Below are 24,033 nucleotides of genomic sequence, written 5' to 3'. Positions count from 1 at the left end.
AAATAAGATATGCACCGTAGTATTGCGGACTCTGTTCGGCTGCTGTTGCTGCTGCTGCTTCTGCATCTGCCTCGCCTCTTCCTGCTGTATTTCCAAGAGAGATTTGGTAGCGCCTGTTGGCTTGGTGACATTACCCCAACCTGACATTTTTTGTTGCTGCTGTTGCTGTTGCTGCTGCTGCTGGAGGGCTTTCATCAGTTCACGCTGCTGACGTCTTTGCTGTTGCATACAAAAAGAAACAACATGCCTGTTCTGACTCTCTGAAGATAATTACTACTGGGGATCCTGGTTTGCAGATTCTTACGGATTTCAGTTTGTTTTTTTGTCAACATGGGCAGCACTGTTTTTATGTCTTTACACTTCTCTATTGGTGTCTATAAGAAAAGTATGTTTAATTATGACTACTGAATGGAAAGTGTCATTAGCCCATGACAGTGACTAAATTTGCCTCAACATTATGACCCACGCAGTCAGTCCCTCCATTTCTTGCTGCTCTAAACTCTGGAAACAATACTCATGCTCCCCACCCCCCTTCCTATGCTGCTGTTGCACATGACCAGGAAGCAGAGTGTGAAAATTAAACTGACATCACCATTTTTAATTTTTCTTGCTTTTTAAAAAAATAATTAAAATTTTAGGATGGTAGCATTTTATCTGTTGCTTTAAGTTAAAACAGAACTTTACTTCCCATATTTCTGAGCCATTAAGCCCAATCTACTCCTAACCCCGATTAAATATCAAATTTAGGGTGACCAGATGTTCCGATTTTATAGGGACAGTCCCGATTTGGGGGTCTTTTTCTTATATAGGCTCCTATTACCCCCCACCCCCGTCCCGATTTTTCACACTTGCTGTCTCGTCACCCTAATCAAAATCCCCCTTTTGAACAAAAAGGTAAAGACCACAAAAATCTTCCTGTTACGGAAATAGAAGGGTAAATGTGATTGAATACAACAATTGAAGGCAAATAATTTTCTTTTCCAGAGTTAAGAAATAACAGGGCTTTGCTTTTGGAGGGTAAAATGATCCAAAGATATATCTTAGAATGTCAAATATGAAAAATACAGTCAAATATTATAAAAGAGTAACAGTAAAAATAATGAATCTGTAAAGTAATACTACTGCAGTGATGATACAGAAAATATGGCACTTATTAACAAAAGTAATGTTATATACATCCACACACAAGCCAGAATCCTTCTCACAATGTAGGCCTCAGCCTTTAAAGCATGTCAGATAGATATGGGGTTCTCAACCTTTTTCTTTCTGAGCCCCCCGTAACATGCTGAAAAAACTCCACGGCCCACCTGTGCCACAATTGTTTTTCTGCATATAAAAGCCAGGGCCAGCATTAGGGGGTAGCAAGCAGGGCAGTTGCCCAGGACCCCACACCACAGGGAGCCCCGTGAAACTAAGCTGCTCAGACTTTGGCCCCGGGTAGTGGTGCTCAGGGCAGAGGGGGCTTCGGCTTTCTGTCCTGGGCCCCAGTGAGTCTAATGCCGACCCTACTTGGCAGACCCCCTGAAACCTGCTCGAGGCCACGCCAGGGGCTTCAGACCCCTGGTTCAGAACAGCAGAGATAGATTGTTTCTGTGTTTCACACAGGATGAGTAACTACAATGGCTAACTTGCTAAGCTGTGAAATAGACAAAACAAGTAAAGAGGAAGCTATGTTATATGCTTTATGCCTATAAATTGTAATAGAGATCAGTTTATTTGATACAATATCATAAGGTATAATTTTATTATTAGATAAAATCTAAAAGGTAAATATTTAAGAAACTGTGGACTGGTCTATATGGAGTTAGTGCATGGCAAGCTGGTTGTAAATCTAGTGTTCTAGCCGGCCATGCACTGTCTGCATGGACTGTGCTATCATGCACTAAAAGTTCCGTAATGCACTTTGACCTACTACTCTTAGAAACAGCAGTAAGTCAAGTGCACTACGGAACTCTTAGTGTGCAGTAGCACCATCCACACAGCAAGTCAGCATGTAGCAGGCTAAAGTGCTGTACATTTACAGCCCAGGTTGCTGTGCACCAACTGTCCATATAGACAAGCCCGATATCAGAAAATTAAAGCTATCTAAAGCCATTCTGTAACAGACCCATTCAGTTTGAGAATTTTGTTGCCTAAGCAACCTGACCACAAAATATTGCAAATAGTTCAGACCACAGTGTCTATTTTAAATAGAAATATCAGCAAGATGTAAAGGACAGTTACCTGTTCCGTAACTGGCGTTCTTTGAGATGTGTTGCTCATGTCTATTCCACAGTAGGTGTGCGTGCTCGCCACGTACACCGGTGCTGGAAGTTTTCCCCTCAGCAGTACCCGTAAGGGGATCGCTGCTGGGACCCCTGGAGTGGCGCCTCTATAGCACACTATAAGGGGAGCCGCGCGCTCCCCCCTCCCTCAGTTCCTTCTTGCCGGACCAATTCCGACAGAGGGGAAGGAGGGCGGTATGTGGAATAGACATGAGCAACACATCTCGAAGAACGCCAGTTACGGAACAGGTAACTGTCCTTTCTTCTTCGAGTGCTCGCTCATGTGTATTCCACAGTAGGTGATTACAAGCTATGTGTGATGGAGGTGGGTAGGAGTTCACAGATTCCCTGGCTGAAGCACAGCCCTACCGAAAACAGCGTCATCCCTGGCGTGGGAGACGATCGCACAGTGCGACATGAATGTGTGTTCTGAGGACCAGGTAGCGGCTCTACAGATGTCCTGAATAGGGACATGGGCCACAAAGGCAGCCGATGAGGCCTGAGCCCTTGTTGAGTGAGCCCTTACGATAGGTGGTGCGGAAACCCCTGCTGGGTCGTAGCATGTGTGGATGCACGATGTAATCCACCGGGAAAGCCTCTGGGTGGAGATCGGTTGGCCTCTCATGCGCTTGGCCGAAGCAACAAAGAGTTGCGAAGACCTGCGGAACGGCTTAGTCCGATCCAGATAAAAAGCCAGAGCTCTGCGCACATCGAGCGTATGGAGGCGGCATTCTTCGCTAGAGGCATGAGGTTTAGGGCAGAGGACAGGCAGGAATATGTCCTGGCCCATGTGAAAAGCGGAGACCACCTTAGGGAGGAATGCAGGGTGTGGGCGGAGCTGAACCTTGTCCTTGTGAAAGACTGTGTAAGGGGGGGGTCGCAGGTCAGGGCTCTGAGCTCCGAGACCTGCCGAGCTGACGTAATGGCCATGAGGAAGGCTACCTTTCAGGAAAGGTGAGACCATGAGCGTGTGGCCAGGGGTTTGAACGGGGACCCCGTGAGGCAGGATAGCACCAAATTTAGATCCCACTAAGGGACAGGGATTCTAGCATAAGGAAAGGACCGGTCCAGCCCTTTGAGGAAATGCCCGGTCATGGCATGGGAGAAAACCAAGCAGCTCTGGACCGGCGGATGGAATGCTGAAATAACCGCCAGGTGCACTCTGACAGAGGAAGGGGCCAGGCCTTGAGTTCTAAGCTGGTAGAAGGTACTCAAGGATAAAAGTTGGAGCGGGGCAGATGTTGGGGAAATACGCCACTCGCCCGCCCACCTGGAGAACCTGGACCACTTTGCCAGGTAGGCTCGGCGTGTGGACGGCTTTCTACTTTCAAGGAGGACACGCCTGACCCCTTCCGAACATCTTCTCTCCTCCGCATCTAGCCACTGATCAGCCACGCGGTCAGATGGAGGGTGGCCAGATTGGGGTGGAGGAGGCAGCCCTGGTCCTGGGAGAGTAGATCCGGGCAGAGCGGCAATGGCCGGGGAGGGGCCATGAGTAAGACTAGGAGGGTCCTGTACCAATGCTGCTGGGACCAAGCTGGGGCGATCAGGACGACGCGCACCTTGTCCGTTTTCACTTTCTCCAGGACCTTGGCAATGAGGGGAAACAGGGGAAAGGCGTAAAGGAGTCGACCCGACCATGACAGGAGGAAGGCGTCTGAGATCGCGTTCCTCCCCACCCCCCCTCTGGAACAGAACCTGTGGCAACGGCGGTTCTGTCGGGTCACAAGTCTACTTGGGGAGTGCCCCACGCTCGGAAGAGCTGGTGAGTGACCTCCGAGTGGAGCGATCACTCGTGTTGGGAGGAGAAAACCCTACTCAAACGATCGGCCTGAGTGTTGTTGACGCCTGGCAGGTGGAAAGCCTTCAGGGAGATGTCGTGGGCTATACAGAACTCCCAGAGGCTCAGGGCTTCCAGGCAGAGGGCCGAGGACCTCGTCCAGCGTTGCCTGTTGATGTAAAACATCGTGGCAGTGTTGTCCGTGAGTACTCTGACCACCTTGCCGTGCAGCTGTGAGCTGAACACCACACAGGCTAAGCGTATTACCCTGAGTTCCCTGACGTTTATGTGAAGGGACAGCTCCGTGGCTGACCACATCCCTTGGGTGTGAGAGCCCCTCAGCCCAGGTCCGACGTGTCGGACACTAGGTCTAGTGACGGGGTCGGGTCCTGGAAGGGAATTCCCTGGAGCATATTGGACTGGCAGGACCACCATTGTAGCGTGGCGATTACCCGTGCCGGTACCGAGAGGACTTTGTCCAGTTTGTCCCGGGCCTGGGAGATCTCTGAGGCCAACCAGAGTTGGAGGGGCCTCATCCAAAGCCTGGCGTGGCAGACCACGTACGTGCACACCACCATGTGGCCCAGGAGCCGCAGGCATGCCCTGGCCATGGTAACGGGGAACTCTGTGACCGAGGCTATGAGCCCCTTCAGGGTCTGGAACCTGTCCAGGGGAAGGGAGGCTGTGGCCTTGGAGGCATCCAGGAGGGCACCTATGAATTCTATGCGCTGCACCGGGACCAGTGTCGACTTGGCCTCATTTACTAGAAGGCCTAAGTTGGCACAGGTAGCCAAGAGTAGGTCCACGTGGTTCTGTACCTGGGACCGCAAGGTGCCCTTGAGCAGCCAGTCGTTGAGGTAGGGGAATATCTGTATGCCTTGGCGTCTGAGGTAGGCCGCCACCACCGCCGTACACTTTGTGAATACCCTGGGCGCGGTGGACAGGCCGAAGGGGAGGACCATAAATTGGTAGTGGTCCTGCCCCACCAGGAAGCGTCTGTGCCCCTCAAATATATGGATATGGAAGTATGCGTCCTTAAGGTCCAGGGCCGCATACCAGTTGCCAGGGTCCAGAGAGGGTATGATGCATGCCAGAGAGACCAGGCGGAATCGGGATTTTGCCATGAACCGATTGAGGCCTCACAGATCCAGGATGGGTCTGAGCCTCCCTTTTGCTTTGGGGATCAGGAAATAGCGGGAGTAAAACCCTTTCCCCCGGAATTCCCCCGGAACCTTCTCCACGGCTCCCAAGCTGAGGAGCTGACCCACTTCCTGCTGTAGCATGGGTAAATGCGACAGGTCCCCCCTGCCGTCCGGGTGAGGGGGGAAGGAGGGTGGGGGCGAGACAAATTGTAGCGTATAACCCTGGGAAATAGTGTTGAGGACCCATTGGTCCGATGTTATCCAGGACCATTCCGTAAGGAACGCAGACAAGCAGTTGCTGAAAGCAAACTTTATTGGTATGAGGGTCCTCTCGGGGGTCCCCCGGGTACTCTCCTGCAACCAGTCAAAACTGCCTCTTGCCCTGCTGCTTGCCCCTGGAGGGCCCAGGCTGCGGGGCAGAGCGATATTGCCTCTGAGGTCGCCTCTTTTGAGTTTTGTACCTCTTGTAGGCGGGCTCATATCTCGGCTGGGGCGCAGGAACGGAGGCTTGCGTCTTAGGCTTCTCCTTGGGCGGGACGTAGAGGCCGAGGGTCTGAAGGGTGGTACGCGAGTCCTTTATGTCATGGAGTCTCACGTCTGTTTGTTCTGCAAACAGGTCCTTGCCGTCAAAAGGAAGATCCTGCATCACAGACTGCACCTCCGCGGAGAGCCGAGACAGCAGTAGCCACGATGCCCTGCGCATGGACATGGCTGAGGCCATGAACCAAACAGCCGTGTTGGCTGCATCTGACGCTGCCTGCAGAGCAGCCTTTGCGGCGGCGGCGCCCTCCTCCACCAGCGCCTTAAAATCCTTCCTTTCACACTCCGGAAAGGAGGGCTCAAATTTCGGCAGTGACCCCCACAAGTTAAACTCATATTGACTGAGGAGGGCCTGGTGGTTGGCCACCAAGAGCTGGAAGCTGGCGGACGACTAAAGCTTCCTGCCAAATGAGTCCAGTCTTTTGGAGTCTTTATTCTTGGGTGCGGATCCCGGTTGGCCTTGTCTTTCCCTGTGATTTACGGACTCTACCACTAGGGAGTTGGGGGCTGGGTGGGTATAAAGGTATTCATGCCCTTTCGTGGGCACGAAGTATTTGTGCTCCGCCTTTTTCAATATTGGGGCAAGGGAGGCCGGCGTTTGCCAGAGGGCATTGGAGATGTTAGCCACCCCTTCGTGGAGCGGGAGGGCCACTCCCCCCGGTGCCGAGGATGAGAGCACATGGAACAGCGAGTCCGAGGGTCCCTCCATCTCCTCAGCTTGGACATGGAGACTGGATGCTACTCGCTTTAGTAGCTCCTGATGAGCCCTGAAGTCCTCCTGCGGTATGGAGGGGGGCGGGGCTGTGATCTTGTCATCTGGTGCGGGGGAGGGGGCCGGTATCGGGCTCTGCACGTCGGCCGGTGCCACGGAATCCACCCCCTGATCCGACTCCTCGTGCGGTGCCGAGGAACCATGACCCGCCGATCTATCCCTTGGAGGTCCGGATAGTGCGGCTGAAGGAGCCTCCGATGTTCCTGCTATCGACCGAGGGCCTTGCTGGGCGTGCACGGGAGGCCAGGGGGTCCACTGGCACCACTGGCTTTGCCACGGGGGCCCTTGCCATTGACTCTGGTGCGGCACTGGCGGCACCAGCTGGTCGGGTTGGCCCGGCTGGGTCATAGGGCGCTGCGTGTAGGTCGAGGTCGGGGTTACCAACGACCTATTGGTGCTGTGCGAGCGGTACGCGCGATGGTGCCGAGAACATCGTCTGCCACGGGACCGGGACTCCAACGTCAAGGAACGGTGCCACTTCGAGCTGCTACTCTTCGAGACACTTCGACGCCTGGATCCGCGATGACGTGGAGCTGGCGATCCCTGCCGAGAGTCATGGGCACGGTGCCTCGACACGCGAGAACTGGAGAGTGACTGGCGACTGCGTCCGTGCCGGGAACGGCTCCAGGAGCTCCACCGAGAGTGGGAGTGTCTACGGCGTCGGTGCCTGTCCCGCCGATACTCTGTACTCGGCGTGGAGCGGTGCCTAGAACTCCGATGCGACAGCACCCGACCAGACAACCTGGAGGGCAATGAGAGGGGAGGCTGGAGGCTGTGTCCTGACATGACACTGAGTGGCGAGCGGGCTCGAGAGCGGTCCCCTGACCGGGATCCGTGTCGGGTCAGCGTCAGCTGTCGAGAGCCCAGCGGCAGCTTACCTCTAGAGTGGGGTCCAGGAGCCGGCGGTGCCCCGGGCACCTGCAGAGTCATAATGTCTTTGGCTGCCTGCAGGGCCTCCAGTGTCGAAGGCATCCGGACTTCAGCCAGAGAGGTCTGAGTCGACGCAACTGGGCTGCTCTGCTCGACCTGAGTCGGAGCTCTAGAGCCCGAGGGGGGAACTGGGGCTGCCCGATGCGGGTCTAGCCTCACCCCGTGCCTTCTCTCGACGCTTCTGAGAAGACGGAGCCTTCTTCTGCTTTTTCAACGGAGAGCGGTGCCGGCCACCCGAAGGTGCCGTGAGATCGCCGCGCACCAAAGACAAAGTGCCCGGTGCCGATTCCACTCGGCGTACCGGGGTTGGAGCCAGTGCCGACTCCATGAGAAGGGCCCGAAGTCTAATGTGTCTCTTTTTTCGTCCTGGGTTTAAAGGACCTGCAGATCTTACAGCGGTCGCTGATGTGAGATTCGCCCAGGCAGCGGAGACAGTCAGTGTGCGGGTCACTTCTGGGCATCAAACGCCTGCAAGACTCGCACGATTTAAATCCTGGGGCCCGGGGCATGCCCCGGCCTGAACACTAACGAAACTGGAACTTTTAAATGAACTAACTAATACAGGTACTACGACAACGAACAAGTTCTGGGACAAGCTGCAGCAAAGCTGGAGCGAGTAGTTCCGATGCACCGTCACTGGCGGCAAGAAGGAACTGAGGGTGGGGGGAGCGCGCGGCTCCCCTTATAGTGCGCTATAGAGGCGCCACTCCAGGGGTCGCAGCAGCACCCCCTCTATGGGTACTGCTGAGGGAAAAACTTCCAGCACCAGTGCATGCGGTGAGCACGCATACCCACTGTGGAATACACATAAGAACAACTACTTTTTAAAAAAAAGTATATTATATATAAGGTATTTGTTTTGTATTAAAGAAGCTGATACATTTAAATGGTATGTTGAAAAGCCAATGAGAAGTGTATACGTTTAAGGCAAATCAACCAAAAAAATGCTAAATGACCATTAAAGACTGATTAACTCTATGACTGAGACAAGGTGGGTGAGGTACTATTTTTTATTGGACCAACTTAAGCTTGACTTTTTCACCAACAGAAGTTGGTCTAATAAAAGATATTACTTCACCCACCATGTCTCTCTGATATCCTGGGACCAACACAGCTACAACACTGCATATAATGGGGTATGACTGGCGACTGCACAGATTTTCACATATGAAGTGATCCCACTAATCTTATCACTGAAGTGTAGGGAATAATCAAGTAATTGTACAAAAGGTATGTACAGTTGTTTTGTATGATCTCATTAACGGTTATATCCAACAGGAGATGGACCATACACACGAGTCAAATCTCTTTATACTGCTACATGATAAACTACTAAGCGGAAGCAGAACCAACCAGGAGCGTGAAGGGACTTTACATAAAGAAAGACTAACTTCAAAATGGACATTTTTACAGAAAACTAACAGTACTAGTCAAAAGAGCATGGAGTCATCAAAGTGGACCAAATGATCACACCAATAAAGGGGTCACAAAATAACTTGCAGAAGTAGGTTACTGGCCAGAGGTAAGCCAGCAGGTGTTCATCCTATGGTCCAACAGGTCTTACACAAACTAGTATGGCACAAGATGTTTTGTACAAAAATATCTGAATTTTCCAGACACAAAGTTGCAAGAAGCCATAAACATCTTGTTTTCTCACTAGATATGTAGAGACAACTCATGTCCTGGTTAGATATTTCAAATCTTCGCCCACAGCATGACTCACTTTCTGATTGGCCCTCATTAATTTTGCCAATAAATATGAACTGGGCTGCGCCACCAAGCAGAAAAGGATAAAATGTCTAGTGTTGTTCAATATGTTGTTCCCTGAACCCAAAACATCTGGAGAGAGATGTGAGCAGGACCGTAATCACCTGGCCAGCAAGAGCACCGCTTTGTAGTAACTGGAGTCTTGTCACCAATAGGCTCTCTATTAACTTCTTAAGTCCTATCTAAGGAGACCACTGCAAAATCCAGAAAAGAATAGGAATGCAGTCATCATAACACCTTGAGTGAAACAAGCGAATGGACTATGTTGAGAAACCAGTCATTGCAACTGTGAAGCTGAGCTGGAGAAACCATCTTCACATATGTTCCAACTGATAAGCAGACAAACGATTTTCATATATGTATTGTTTATTCAAGTGGCGACTTGACTATGATAAGCTAAATGCTTTTTGGAAACTATATACCTGAGGGCAGGTTACACTACAGGGCTAAATCGACCTAAGTTATGCAACTACAGCTATGTGAATAACGTAGCTGGAGTCTACGTACCTTAGGTCGACTTATCGCGGTGTCTACTCCGCGCTGGGTCGACGGGAGAAACTCTCCAGTTGACTTACCTTATTCTTCTCGTTCCGGTGGAGTACCGGAGTCCATAGGAGAGCAATCCGTGGTTGATTTAGCGGGTCTTCACTAGACCTGTTAAATCGACCCCCAGTGGATCAATCGCTGCAGCGTCAATCCACGGTAAGTGGAGACAAGCTCTGAGTTAAAACCCTCTGAATGACTAAACTGTATGTGTACTTACATTTTACCAACAAGTTTAGTTTTAGTTGTCCAGAAGTTAGACAAATCAATAATTGAAAGCACTGAGGCTGAAGAAACATATTACACTAAGCCTAGTACTGTTTGTAATAGTACAAACACTGTTTTCCTGCAATAAAGTTACTCTGAAAACTGAGCATTTCAAAGAGTTTAGCCTAAAAGTCACATAGGTTTTTGTATGCAATGTTGTTATAGCCATTTCAGACCCAAGATATTAGAGAGACAAAGTGGGTGAGGTAGCATCTTTTACTGGACCAACTTCTGTTGGTGAGAGACAAGCTTTTGAGCTAAACAGAGCGTCTGGGAAAGGCACCAAATGTCACAGCTAAATATAAGATTGAACAGATAAAATATGTGCCAACTTCTTACGCTAAACTAAGGGACCATTCAAGGTGAAATGGCGTGTTACCACCACTGTAATCACAGGACAAAAAGATTGTTGTAGCAAGCCATAAATCCAGTTTCTTTATTAAGACTGTGATTTTTAGTGTCCAGCAAAGTTATGAATTTAAGCTCCCAGGCTCATATTTTGAAAGTGTTGTGTAGGTTTCCTCTAAGGATGAGGACTGATAGGTCAGATATATTGATCGCTTTGTGAAAAAGTGTTCATCCACAGGTGATATGGTATTTTTGTCTTATTTTCCTGTGTGAGTTCATTTGATAGCATAGTGATTCTCTGGTTTCATCCTCACAGTTGCTATGGGGCGTTTAATGAACTGGATGAGATCCACCACATACTGTGACAGGCATGCGTAGGACCCATTGATCCTGAATGGTGTGTTGTGAGGGGTGTTGATCATTGTAGCAGTGCCTGCAGGTTTTACATGTATTGTTCTGGCAGGGTCTGATGCTGCTTTGAGTTGGTGTGTCCTGGTCTGTGGGGGGAGCTTACAGAGGTTGGGGGGTTTTCTGAAGGCCTGAAAAGGGGATTCAAGAATGATCTCTTTCAGGATGGGGTTGCCATCAAGTATGGGTTGTATTGTTTGATGATACTCCGTATGGGTTTCAGTGCGGGGTGGTAGGTGACAACTAGGGGTGTGCAGTCGGAGGGGGGTTTATTTCTGTTGCAATTTACTTCTCTGGGTAAGTGTCCTTGTTTGGGGAAGGCGGTTGTGTGTGTGTTAAGGTGTATATCCTGGACTTCCTCCTCGGAGCATATTCTGTGGTCTATGAGTGCCTGGCTGTAGATAACAGATTCCTTGCTGTGCTTAGGGTGGTTACTGGATCTATGAAGGCAGGTGTGGTGATCTGTGGATTTCTTGTGCATAGTTGTCTGTAGAGTTCCATTGCTGAAGCTGATTGTGGTGTCCAGGAAGTTAATGCTAGTGTGGGAGTGTTCCAGAGAAAGTTTAATGGATGGGTGGTGGTTGCTGAAGTTGTGATGGAAATCTACGAGGGAGTTTAAAGCTGTCTAGTCAGAGGATGAAAATATCATCTATGTCTCTCAAATATATCTTTGATTTTTGTAATCAAAAGAACTGACAGCTTCTTGGACAAAAGGGGGCAGCAACTTTGAACTGGCATGAAAACTAAAGAATCTGCCATTATCTGAACTTCTGGTTAAAGTGTCATAAGAATTTATGGTACTAATGAAATTTTAGAGAAATTCAAACAGTGTCAAAATTATCATCTGTATATTTTGTTTTGGGTTTAACGTGTGATAGCCTTCCATGTGTCAGTGGCATAGCTTGGCTACGGTTAGGACCTGGGCAATTTTGAACTAGATTGACATTCTTTAATAAATAAGTAACTGAAGATCTAAATCCTACTTTAGAATTGTTTGGTTGAACCTCTTACCCAGGTTAACAGTAGCGCAAATGCAAAAATATGTATCTTCTTTGAGATTCATGTTTAAGTTACTGTTAAATTTGTGTTCTGGAATGCGGTAAAGAGACATGTGGTGAACTGTTCCCTAATCCAGAGACTACTTGAAAAGGAGAGGGCTGTTTTTGGGTTTTTTTTACTAACTGGTAGAGGTTACCTGCCAGTGTGGTTGCCTTCCCTCTGATAAAGAGGCATTTTAAGTACAAGCTCTTGTTTCATTCTCTCTGTCAGATAGTGGACAACTAGAAGTGTTAAGTGGGAAATTGCCCAGTTCCTAATCTCGATAACTGATTGTATGCAGTGTTGTTGTAGCTATGTCAGTCCCAGAATGTTAGAGACAAGGTGGGTGAGGTAATATCTTTTATTGGACTAACTTCTGCTAGTGAGAGCACCAAGCTTACACAGAGCTTTTCTTCAGATATTATGGATACTGTACCATGAACACAACTGTAGCCATGAGACCCAATATTTGCAGTATGAGTTCTTAAACTTTTTAACTGGACAAGTAAATATATAAGACCTCCCGGGATGGTCAGATTAAAGTTTTACAGTAGTTACAATACCCACAACTCAAACTGTCATCTGCTCCAAATTTCTACTTTGCTCATCTTCTATGCCAGTTTCTGAATGTAAATCCACATATTTTGGTGTAGGATTTTTCAAACTCTCATGGCATTTATTATTTGGAAAACTATCAAAATTTCATCAGTATCAGCACTACCTGGGAATTTAATGACACCCATAGGGAAAAAGAACAAGTTCTACACTCTGAACTTGTTTCTACAATAAAAACATCTGCTATGTTGAGCTTCTGGACATCAGACATGGAAGGGACGATAAGAATTTATGGCCCAAAGAAGATCCTTTTGTAAAAACAGAAATAAACACCGGGACCCAAACCTGTCTAAATTAACAAAAAAATAAATACATAATCTATGGCAGTGAGCCTTGCAGTCCAGGTTGACGTCCAAGGCTCATACTAGCTCTCTAAAAATAGACGAGTAGACTGAGCTTTGAAGTTGCGGCTCGGGCTGGAGCTCAGGCTCTGAAAGCCCATTCCGTCCCCGGAGGCTTGCTCACAAGAAACACGTGGAGGGACTGGGGGGAATGTAGGACCATGTGCCCTCCTCCCCAGACTTGCTGATTGGCTTGTACTGAAGCCAGCTGCCCTCACTCTGCCACCTCCCCTCCCACACTATTGACAGACATGGGTCATCTCTGGGCTCGCTGCTGCAGGCTGTGCAGATGTATTTTAAGAGCAATAGTTGTAGGTAAGATCCACAACAGCTCTACCCATATTTTGGTACTGTACCACATGCACATTTGCAGCCTGTTCAGAAATATTTGCTTCTAGCTGTTGCATGCTCTTCTATGGCATAGCTAAGCAAGCTTTTTCCTCAACTGGCATTTAGAGACATCATACCTAGGGTTTAATGTAGATGGCATAGCTGATAATATTGCCAAGACTCCGCTGTCTTTAGCCATGGCAAGTGAAATCAATCTAGGCCAAAGAAGATCTAGGGGCTAGTCAGCCTAGCCACCAATCAGGAGAGTTATTCTATTACTTTAATGTTCTTCTTCCATATGCAAAAGAAAAACAGCCAAAAACCAAAAAGAACAAAAATTGCTGGTGGTCAATAACAAGAATAATGTAAGATCAACAGCTCTCAAGAAGCACCCCAAGAGTAGCTTTATAAAGTGTCCATCATCTCGATCCCCACATTTTTTCTATATTACAAAGATCTGCTGTGTTCTCTTACAATTTCATTTCCCCAACACTCATTTAATATAGTTTTGCAAATGCATCTCACCCTGATCTTCTGTGTTCCAGTACTAAGTGTCAACAAGAATTTACCAATGCACCTGTTATTCAAGTTCTGAATGTCCCCTGAACACATATCCCTAATATATTGCTGGGATTACACAACAAAAGGAAGTCATATTTCCTCCTTTCTGGAAATCTGCATTCAAATACAGTTTAGACTACAGGTTAAATTAGTTCAGTAGTTTCAAATGAGTACCTGGTTCTTCGCCAGAAAGATAAAACAGCCCAGATGACTTGGTCCTATTTAAAAGTTTGCTTATTCCTGTTTGTTCTTTTATATTTAATCACTTAATAAACAGCTAAGTAGAAACACAGCCAATTTTACTCCAACATACAGCTTACAGACCTCAAACCTACTTCAACTGAATTTACCTCCTCTCGAAGCTGACGTTCTCGCTCTTCTTCAAGCTTTTGGATTTCTGCCAATGATAATGTGGTCTGGGACTGACATGCTCCTGAGCTGGATTGCTGGCCCCATGTTGAAGAAGAAGGGAGCTGGGAAAAAAGTAGGAAATAATAATAATTACAAATTCTCAGAAGTGAACACTACTGAAACAGCAAACATATGGACAAATCTTTTGATCCCACTGAACAGAAGAGATACCGTACTAACAAGATACCCAAAGGTCTGGTTTAAAGGTATCAGTTTTTCAGTGCGGTCATATTTCTGTTACATGTGCCCTCAGCTGCAAGGCAGTGTAAGGGCCTGCTGTGTCCAATGAACAACTACATAATAGGATACAAACTGTTATTCAAAAAAATGGCAACAACTTTGGGGACCAAAACGTGTGTATATTTGCTGAATAAAAAGCTAGTTACAATGTATAATACATTTTGATCAATTTTTTCCTCAAAGACAGCATGGTATTTACTTGAAGCATATTTAAGGCTCAGTTACCTCACACTGGAGGCTACTAAAACAACCGAAAACCAAACAGTATAAATGTTTTTCAAATTAAGAATGACAAAAGGAGGAATTAAAAAAAGACTTGTTTCTCTCATCCTTCCCCAGATATCGAGCATCTCTTCCTCCCCAACAACTCTTTGCTTTCCCTTCTCCTTCCTTATCATACAGTTCCACCACTCAGTTCCCTTTCTCTTGATTCGATCCAATTAACTAGACGCCTTCCAAGCTAGTTCCATTGGTCCTACACTATGGTGATGTTTTAACTGCACATATTAGGTGAGTGGGAAAGGAAGTTAACCTGTTGAAGAGGATTACCTTCATCTGTGCAAGTTGCTGCTGCTGCTGCTGCTGCTGCAACCGGCGCAGAGCCTCCTGTTGCTGCTGCCTTTGTCTTAATAATTCCTTCTGGCGCTGGAGTTCCAGCTCCTTGCGCTTTCGCTCTTCCTCTTCGAGCCGTAGTCTGGCTGCCTCCTCTTCCATGTGCAACCGGTTTTCCTCTAGTCGACGCTGGGCCTCCTCCTCTTCACGTGCCCATTTGGCAGCCTCCTCTTCCTTCCCAGGATACAAAGAACAGTAAAGTCTCTAAGAGGACTTAGAAGATCTAAATTACTTCATGAAACATGTGATGCTTAAAAGACCTGACAGAACAGATGGAAGCTTTTTATTTAATTGTACAAATGTGGTCAGTAAAGAACACAATCATTCACCTTGATCCTTTTCAGGCTGAGAAAATAATTTGGTCTATTGTCCTTCAAAATAAAGGTTTCACAATGCATCCTGGATTAGAAGGGGAAGCGTTCCTTAAGGTGAAGGCTAGCTACAGGTCAGACAGGACAGAGGAAAAACCCAAACACTGCCCCATCTTTTCCCTGGGATTTTTATTCACATTATTACTGTGCACCTCTACTACTTGCTACTAGCTCTCACAGTGAAGTGCTGCTGCCAGATTTCAACCCATGAAATGAGGAAAAGTAGAATAAAAAAGGGAGACAAGGTTTCCAGATCAGATTAGAAATGAGGGGGAGGGAAATTAAAGCTCAAAAGATAAGATTTGGCTATTTCACACTGCTAGAACAGCAAAGGAGAAGGCTCTTATGCCAACAAGCCCAAGATTATGTGGTGGAATAAGGAAGGAAGTATTGCTAGATGAACTGCTAGAGTAGGAAAAGGAACAAAGACACTGACATGAAGTTATGAATTTTAACAGTGGGCAACTTTAAAGTGGATTCTGAAGCTAATGTGGAGACAATGAAGTTGTTTGGGGACAGGTGTGATGAAGACAGTTTTCAAAAAAAGAGAGAGCTGGCAGGAGGAGTTGGCCCATAATGGAATCTATAAAGCTAGAATTTAGGAGGCCACAAAAAAAGGAAGTTACAGTAGCCAAGGCAAGAGGATATGAAGGAGCATGGATGAGGTTTTCAAGCAGGTGCAGACTTGACAGAGTGGAATCAGGCAGATTGGCAAACATAGGCAATGTGGGAGAAGAGTCAAGGATGATACAGTAATTCTGTAGTAATGTCCAAAACACTGCATCTTACAGAGTAAATATTTTACACTATCATAGTAGAGTACTATATGCATTTTGCCCCTCTTTTTAAATTAATTACCACAGACTGGAAAGCTTAGGCCACAACATATTCTGGATCCACAGTCAAATGTGTAATGGAAAGTAAAACGTTCAACAAATATAGCTCTGTCACAGACTGGCTGGCCCCTTAAACTATTCCCACCGAGCTGAGTGTGATAGTGACTTGATGACTGATCAAGATGCAGAAGATCAGAGAGAGGACTATCTAAACAGATCTGTGAATGCAGGAGAGGAGACCCAGGAGAGAGTGGAACAAGGGGAGTTTCCTCTCTGGGAGAGACTTAGCGAAGTCAGGCTGGAAGAGGCTCACAGGGAGCAAGTCAGGCGGGGGGGGGGGGGGGGGGGGACAGGGGGGACACGACACCTGTAAGGAGCAGGGAGACGCCTGAGGTAAACTGCTGACGTCCTTGGGGAAAGGAGGCAGTGCTTGATACAGGAGACAGTGAAAGGCAGTGGAATGCTAGGAAAGGGTTGAGAACCAGGCCCAGAAGATAAGTTGATTATTTGGGATTCTGAACTACACTTGGACATTTTGACACCCTGGAAGGGATCTGAACTAGCTACTTCTCAACCAGAACTGAGTGGCATGCAAAGACAGATGGCCTGCAGGGGGCAATAGAGACAACCCCCCTTGCAACATGGCATGGTGCAAGGAGGCGCTCCACTGATGAGTGTGAACTACTACCTACTCCGCTTTCTCAACAATAAAGTTGTGATGGCTTCCCATGGCACCAAGTTTGCTCATCCTTATTACCAGGTTGAAAGGAAAATGTAATCAATGTTCATTCAGTTTAAGTCTGCCCATATGCAGTTCCACTACCAGATTCCCATCCTGATCAGAAAGGATCATCCTCTCCTCAGCTGGTATTACTATTAAGTCTCTGTGTTCACTCAGTTCCAGCATCTCCCATGCCTGAGCATGGTAAATCCCTTGCACTCATTTTCACCTGTTTACGAAGCAACTCTTCTCGCTGTCGTCTTTCCTCTTCTTCTCTTCTCCTCTCTTCCAATCTTCTAAGTGCTTCCTCCTGTTGTTGTCGTTCCTCTTCCTCCTGCTGTCGTCTTAGTGCAATTTCCTGCTCTCTCTGCCGCCTCAGGGCTTCTTCCTGAAGATGGGAACAAAAGTGATATACATCAATTCACTAGACAGAACACAAAGTGGTCTGGCCACAGGAGTTGTCTCAGCGAAACCCTGGGCACCCAAATGTTTGGTTTTTTTGGTTACTGTTAACACAAAGCATATTATAAAATTCTAGAAACCCAATAATACAAAACCATGGGTTAACAAATATTGTGGTAAGACAAGCATCCCCGAGACAGGTGAGTTTTTATGAAAACTTTGGTTGTTTCTAGGTTGGAATGGAAGAGTATCTAAAATCAATATCTGACAATATTTTGCTTCAATATGGGGGAAGGCAGAAAAGAGCAGAGAACCACCAAGACTCTTCTATTTCCAATGCAAAAGATCTGAATCTCTTCCTTATATACAGATCTTAAGGAAAAGAGAAGTAGCTCAGAAATCACTATCCTTCAAGTGGCAACAGCATGTAGAAACCTCTTTGGAGGATATCATCACTACTGCTTCTCAGCAACATTCTGGAGTTTCCAAGTTATTTATAACTCAAGGTGCACTATAAATCTGAAACTACAGAGCTTGCAAGATACAGATATATCTAGTTGCAGAAGCCTAGTGCACTGAGGGGCAACATTACCTGTAAAGTATGAGAGAGAAAGGAAGTTTTTTGGAATTCTCTTTTTAAGGCAGCAGCTATCAACTCCCAATTACAGAAGACAAGATGGGACTTCTCAACTGTGTGGTGGCTGTTCTCCTCCCTTGGGTAGTGGTAACTTCTTATCTCCTTTGTAGGAGGGGGAGACAGGACATGGTTTCCCCCAAAGTGGGGTGTTTAATATTTATCATGCATTAATTTTTGAACATCTGATGACAGCAAGTATCCATGTGTGAAGAGAATATGATTAAGATTCTCTCTTTCTAACTGTTCCTCTCTTTTCAAAATCAGGACCATTATTTAATCTTTAGAACCATTTGGAATTTCAAGATATGAGTAGTACCAGTTTAAACAGGGTTCGAAATATTCCTGAACATCTGCTCATCTGAAGATTTAACTTGCAAGCCTGGGTGAAAAGTACCTGCTCTGTCAGACCCTCTAGGCCACAACCCCAATGCCACACAATTTATGTCAAAACATTTTCACTCCCCCAACATTAATCAACTCTGCCCCATGCTCAGTCAAGTTCTATGTCCCGAAGTGGTGCTTGGGAAGTTTTCCTTTTTCCTTCCCCATCCTGAATCAGCCCACTTGCTCTGCTCAAAATTTCTCACATCTTGGGTGAGCAGATTTTTAACATTTTTTTTTTAAAACAGGCATTATTATATATATTTTCTTGCTCTTAACAGATTAATTTCAGTGTTTATTATCAATTCGCTAGATAGCAGCAGCATATTATCATAACTAAGACTATGTTTTAGTCATGGGTATTTTTAGTAAAAGTCATGGACAGGTCACGGGCTGTAAACACCAATTCATGGGCCATGACCTGTCCATGACTTTTACTAAAAATACCTGCCGTGACTAAAACTTGGCCGGGGGGGTGGAGGTGTGGTCTGGGGGCGCTGCAGGTGCTGGGAAAGGTGGCCTGGGACCCCGCTGGTGTGGCGGGGGGGGCCAGGCTGCCTGGGATCCCAGCTGGTACTAGGGGGGGGGGGGCGCGCCAGGCCACGGCGTGCGGCCTGGGACCCCTGCTGGGGCTGGGGGGAGGGAGGGGGGCGAGGGTTGGAAGAACTGGCAGGTGCTTCCTACCCAGTTCCGCATCCTTGCAGCTCCTAGGCAGCAGAGGGGCCAGGGAAGGGATTTCGCTGCTCCCGCCACAAGCTCCGGCTGCCGCAGCTCCCATTGGCCAGGAACCGCAGCCAATGGGAGCTGCGGGGACGGGGCCTGTGGGCAGCGCGGAGACCTCCACCCCCTCCGCCACCTAGGAGCTGCAGGGAGGCCATGCCAGTGGGAGTCCCCCACCCCGAGGTAAGCACCCCCCGCAACTCCCAACACCCTGCCCCTGAGCGCCCTCCCACACACCCAAACTGCTGCTGCTGGCCCAGGGGCTGCCTGGCTCTGGCAGCTCCTGAGCCAGCAAAGACACGGAGATCATGGAAAGTCACGGAATTCGTGACAGACTCACAGCCTTAATCATAACACATCAAAGAAAGACAAATCTTGCAGCATGCCCCGAAGGTCACACTAATTTTGGGCTCTGGTGAATCAAGGGAACACTAAAACCATGGCCCTTATCAACAATCCTATACTACATCATACATATACTACATAAATTAAGTATAAACATAGGAATTGCCATACCAGATCAAGCCAAGGGATCAGTTTACTGTCCGGGACAATGGTAACCACAGATGCTTACAGGAAACTGCATAATGGACAATTATGGAATGACCTGCCAAAAGGAAAGTTTTTCATATTCCCCAGCAGTTAAATGCCCTGAAACATAAGGGTTTATATGCTTTCTATTATCCTAGCTAACATAACTGTGTTTATTCCAGGAGAATGGCTTTGGTTTCCAACTAGTAAGAGAAAAAATGGTGACCCTTTGACCATTTTCTCTTTTTGCTTATTTAAACGCCGATACGCCATATTAGGAATGGCCCACAGGCATATGTAGCATACTGTCTGGGGCCAATTCTGAAGCCCATGCCTACAGCTAAAATATCTTCACTCATGAAGGGAAAAGGATGTAGCAGCTGCTTTTTCATCTGGCTGATAAAAACCTACCTTCCCCTGATCTTCAATTAAACTGGTCTACAATTTTTGAGAAGTCGTCTGCTTCAGAGATAAAATGTGCTATTTATTATGTATTTTGATGTGCTGAATTCAAATATGACAATTAAAACGACTGATTGGCTACTGTTTCTAAGATATTTAAGTTTTTACATTTTATGTCTATGTATATTGTGTAGATAGTAGAGTTTTAATCATAAATTGTAAACCTAGGTCTTTTCATGTGTTTAAGGTTGCTTTACATGATAATATTTCACCTGTCCTGTTTATGTAACACTTCAAAAATCAGCAAAAGGGTTATATAAATAAAATTTATTATGAAACAAAAGGCAAAAAACTATTATGTACATAGTTTAGTCCTATTCAGTGTCTACTCGGCACTTCTTGGCTTGTCTCTTGTATTCATTAAATGGAGCGTCTCTTGTCACTGTCCAGCAATAGTCTGCAAGCATTGATATGGGCTCCATTTGCCCTGATAGCGTTTCTCCATTGTTGCAATGTCCTGGTGAAATCGCTCGCCGTGCTCGTCGCTCACTGCTCCGCAGTTCGGTGGAAAAAAATTTAGATGAGAGTGCAAAAAATGTATCTTTAGTGACATGTTGCAACCAAGGCTTTTGTATGCCTTGAGGAGGTTTTCCACCAACAACCTGTAGTTGTCTGCCTTGTTGTTTCCGAGAAAATTTATTGCCACTAACTGGAAGGCTTTCCATGCCGTCTTTTCCTTGCCACGCAGTGCATGGTCAAATGCATCATCTCGAAGAAGTTCACGAATCTGAGGACCAACAAAGACACCTTCCTTTATCTTAGCTTCACTTAACCTTGGAAATTTTCCACGGAGGTACTTGAAAGCTGCTTGTGTTTTGTCAATGGCCTTGACAAAGTTCTTCATCAGACCCAGCTTGATGTGTAAAGGTGGTAACAAAATCTTCCTTGATTCAACAAGTGGTGGATGCTGAACACTTTTCCTCCCAGGCTCCAATGACTGTCGGAGTGGCCAATCTTTCTTGATGTAGTGGGAATCCCTTGCACGACTATCCCATTCACAGAGAAAACAGCAGTACTTTGTGTATCCAGTCTGCAGACCAAGCAAGAGAGCAACAACCTTCAAATCGCCACAAAGCTGCCACTGATCTTGGTCATAGTTTATGCACCTCAAAAGTTGTTTCATGTTGTCATAGGTTTCCTTCATATGGACTGCATGACCAACTGGAATTGATGGCAAAACATTGCCATTATGCAGTAAAACAGCTTTAAGACTCGTCTTCGATGAATCAATGAACAGTCTCCACTCATCTGGATCGTGAACGATGTTGAGGGCTGCCATCACACCATCGATGTTGTTGCAGGCTACAAGATCACCTTCCATGAAGAAGAATGGGACAAGATCCTTTTGACGGTCACGGAACATGGAAACCCTAACATCACCTGCCAGGAGATTCCACTGCTGTAGTCTGGAGTCCAACAGCTCTGCCTTACTCTTGGGTAGTTCCAAATCCCTGACAAGGTCATTCAGTTCACCTTGTGTTATGAGGTGTGGTTCAGAGGAGGAGGATGGGAGAAAATGTGGGTCCTGTGACATTGATGGTTCAGGACCAGAAGTTTCATCCTCTTCCTCTTCCTCGTCTGACTCAAGTGAGAATGATTCTGGTGCATCAGGAACCGGCAGTCCTTCTCCGTGGGGTACTGGGCGTATAGCTGATGGAATGTTTGGATAATGCACAGTCCACTTTTTCTTCTTTGACGCACCTTTCCCAACTGGAGGCACCATGCAGAAGTAACAATTGCTGGTATGATCTGTTGGCTCTTTCCAAATCATTGGCACTGCAAAAGGCATAGATTTCCTTTTCCTGTTCAACCACTGGCGAAGATTTGTTGCACAAGTGTTGCAGCATATGTGTGGGGCCCACCTCTTGTCCTGATCTCCAATTTTGCAGCCAAAATAAAGGTGATAGGCTTTCTTAACCATAGTGCTTATACTGCGCTTTTGTGATGCAAAAGTCACTTCACCACAAACATAGCAGAAGTTATCTGCACTGTTCACACAAGTACGAGGCATCTCTGCTCACTTTGGCTAAACAGAAATGTGTCCCTTTGCAAAATCAAACACTGACAAATAAGAGAGCTCGACACTGTATGATTTCTAGAGCTAATATAGGGCAATTTGTTCAGCAGAGTGATGTAAGCTTCGTTATGATTGCATCATCCATGACTTCTAGGAATAACATGATGCAATTCATATCATGTATGACGCAATACCAGCTTCAGATTGCATCATTCATTGTTTTGCCTAAAAAGCAAGTACTGTCCAAACCCAGTCATAGATTTATTCATAGATCCAGTCAAAGATGTATTTTAATCATTTCTGGTTTAAATTGAGATCCCTTCCCTTTATAACTCACTTATCCTCTGCCATTCCCAAGTCAAGGGTCGTATATACTGACCCAATAGCATATCTTGAAAACTAGAGCCAATCAACAATTTTAAGCATCATTTTCATTCTCAGTGACCCAGAATTAGTAAAGTTTGACTACATTTATTTCAGAAGCATTTTGGCTGTAGAGCAGTGTTACAAGCACTTTCCCTGCCCCCCGGGATAGAGGGAAGGGACTCAAAACAATTTCTGACCTTTCTGATGTGGCTCTTTGGTCTATGGGGAAGGGTTCACAATCTGCATTTTGTTTGTTCAGGGAATGCAAGCAAAGTTTTAATCACAGAACATCTCCCTGCCCAGACTTATGGTCAGGCACAATCTCCCAGTCAATGACTGGTGCTCAACACTCACTGCCTGAAAATGAACCAAAGACACAGGAGCCACTGGGTCCCTCTTGCAAGTCAGCAGATCATTAATACCACTGCCCCACTTTCCCTTGTAGAAAGGAGAGCGCAAACATAGCAAGAGTAGAGCGATTCCTTCCATTCCACAGGTATGAAAGGAGAGACACTGTTGCATCATGGACAGTTGAAAAATTAAGGGGAGGATGTGAGGAGGGAACTGATCTATTTTTAAGAGTGCTAATGATGAGTAGATTTGATTTATAAACAAATGAAAGCAATAATCCAGATCACAAAAAATTGGGAGCCAGGTGGTTTGAACGCCTAGGTATGACCAACTGGACACCACTGTTAAAAGAGAATCTTAAATTGGATGAGTAAAACAGGGTCATAGTCAAGAGAGAATAACGCAATCTCCCAGCTTTTCAGATATTTTTTCCTTGCTGTTTCTTTCCCAGCCTTTACAGGGTCTTCATATGCAGAGTCACACAAACAGACTTACCAGGGGATCAATACAAAGGCATACACCACACACAGACCACTCTGACTGGCCTTTTCCAGTTTTAGAGGGTCTGAGGCAAGAGCCTTTTGGATCTCGGTAATTTATGGAGATTATATATATATATATAAAGTTTTTCTTTAGGAGATAAATATGGTTTGATATTTGGATATTTAAAAGGTATCCCTGTGTAACTGTCCAAGGCCCTTTTATATACTTCTCAGCAGCTAGATGCTGGTTTACTAGTCCATCATATGCATGTTATAACAGGAAAGAAATACAGGGAGCTTAACTCAGAGTTCCAATTCAGCACACACAAGATTCTTTTACTTTCCTTACTTTGTATTCCAAAAGACAGGCAAACATACCATGGGCATGTCTACACTACAAACTTAAGTTGTCTTAAGTTAAGTTGACATACAGCCACCGCAGTAATTATTGCTGTTTTTCACGTCTGCACTACCCTCCTTCTGTTGGTGTAGTGCGTCCTCACCAGGAGCGCTTGCACTGACTTAAAATGGGCAGCGTGGGGGGCCGAGAGCAAGATCTCCCAGCTCCAGGTGGAGCTCCCCGTGGAGAGCCCTGCTGCCACATGGGCTCCTGGCTCCAAGCCCAGATGGCAGCCTGGCTCGGAGTGGGAAGCTGGGGGGCGAGCAGTAGCTGTGAGCAAGGCGCAGGGTTCACAGAAGGGAGCCTACCAGCCTTTCTTGTCAATTTCACAGCTCCAGCATCACGCATCACGCTAACTACACCGACACAAGCCTTATGCCTCTCATGGAGGTGGAGTTATGTCAGTGTAGTAGGGCACTTACATTGGCAGGAGCAAGGCTGTAGTGT

The 24,033-nt window shown here is 46.6% G+C and overlaps 1 protein-coding gene across 1 annotated transcript in view; it reads right to left on the bottom strand.

The window, feature by feature from the left end:
• The window catches only part of GIGYF2 (GRB10 interacting GYF protein 2), a 153,986-nt gene that overhangs the window by 13,689 nt on the left and 116,264 nt on the right, over nt 1-24,033 (bottom strand). The window contains exons 19-22 of the mRNA XM_065411184.1: nt 17,067-17,225; nt 14,847-15,083; nt 13,997-14,119; nt 16-219 (exon numbers count right to left, since the gene is read on the bottom strand). Of these exons, the coding sequence (XP_065267256.1) occupies nt 16-219; nt 13,997-14,119; nt 14,847-15,083; nt 17,067-17,225 (723 nt within the window). The remainder of the gene's footprint in view (nt 1-15; nt 220-13,996; nt 14,120-14,846; nt 15,084-17,066; nt 17,226-24,033) is intronic.

The sequence above is a fragment of the Emys orbicularis genome, chromosome 9 (genome assembly GCF_028017835.1).
Source record: "Emys orbicularis isolate rEmyOrb1 chromosome 9, rEmyOrb1.hap1, whole genome shotgun sequence".
In the NCBI taxonomy this organism is placed as follows: domain Eukaryota; kingdom Metazoa; phylum Chordata; order Testudines; family Emydidae; genus Emys; species Emys orbicularis.
Note: the sequence above shows the minus strand (reverse complement) of the source record. Positions and strands in the feature narration are given on the sequence as shown.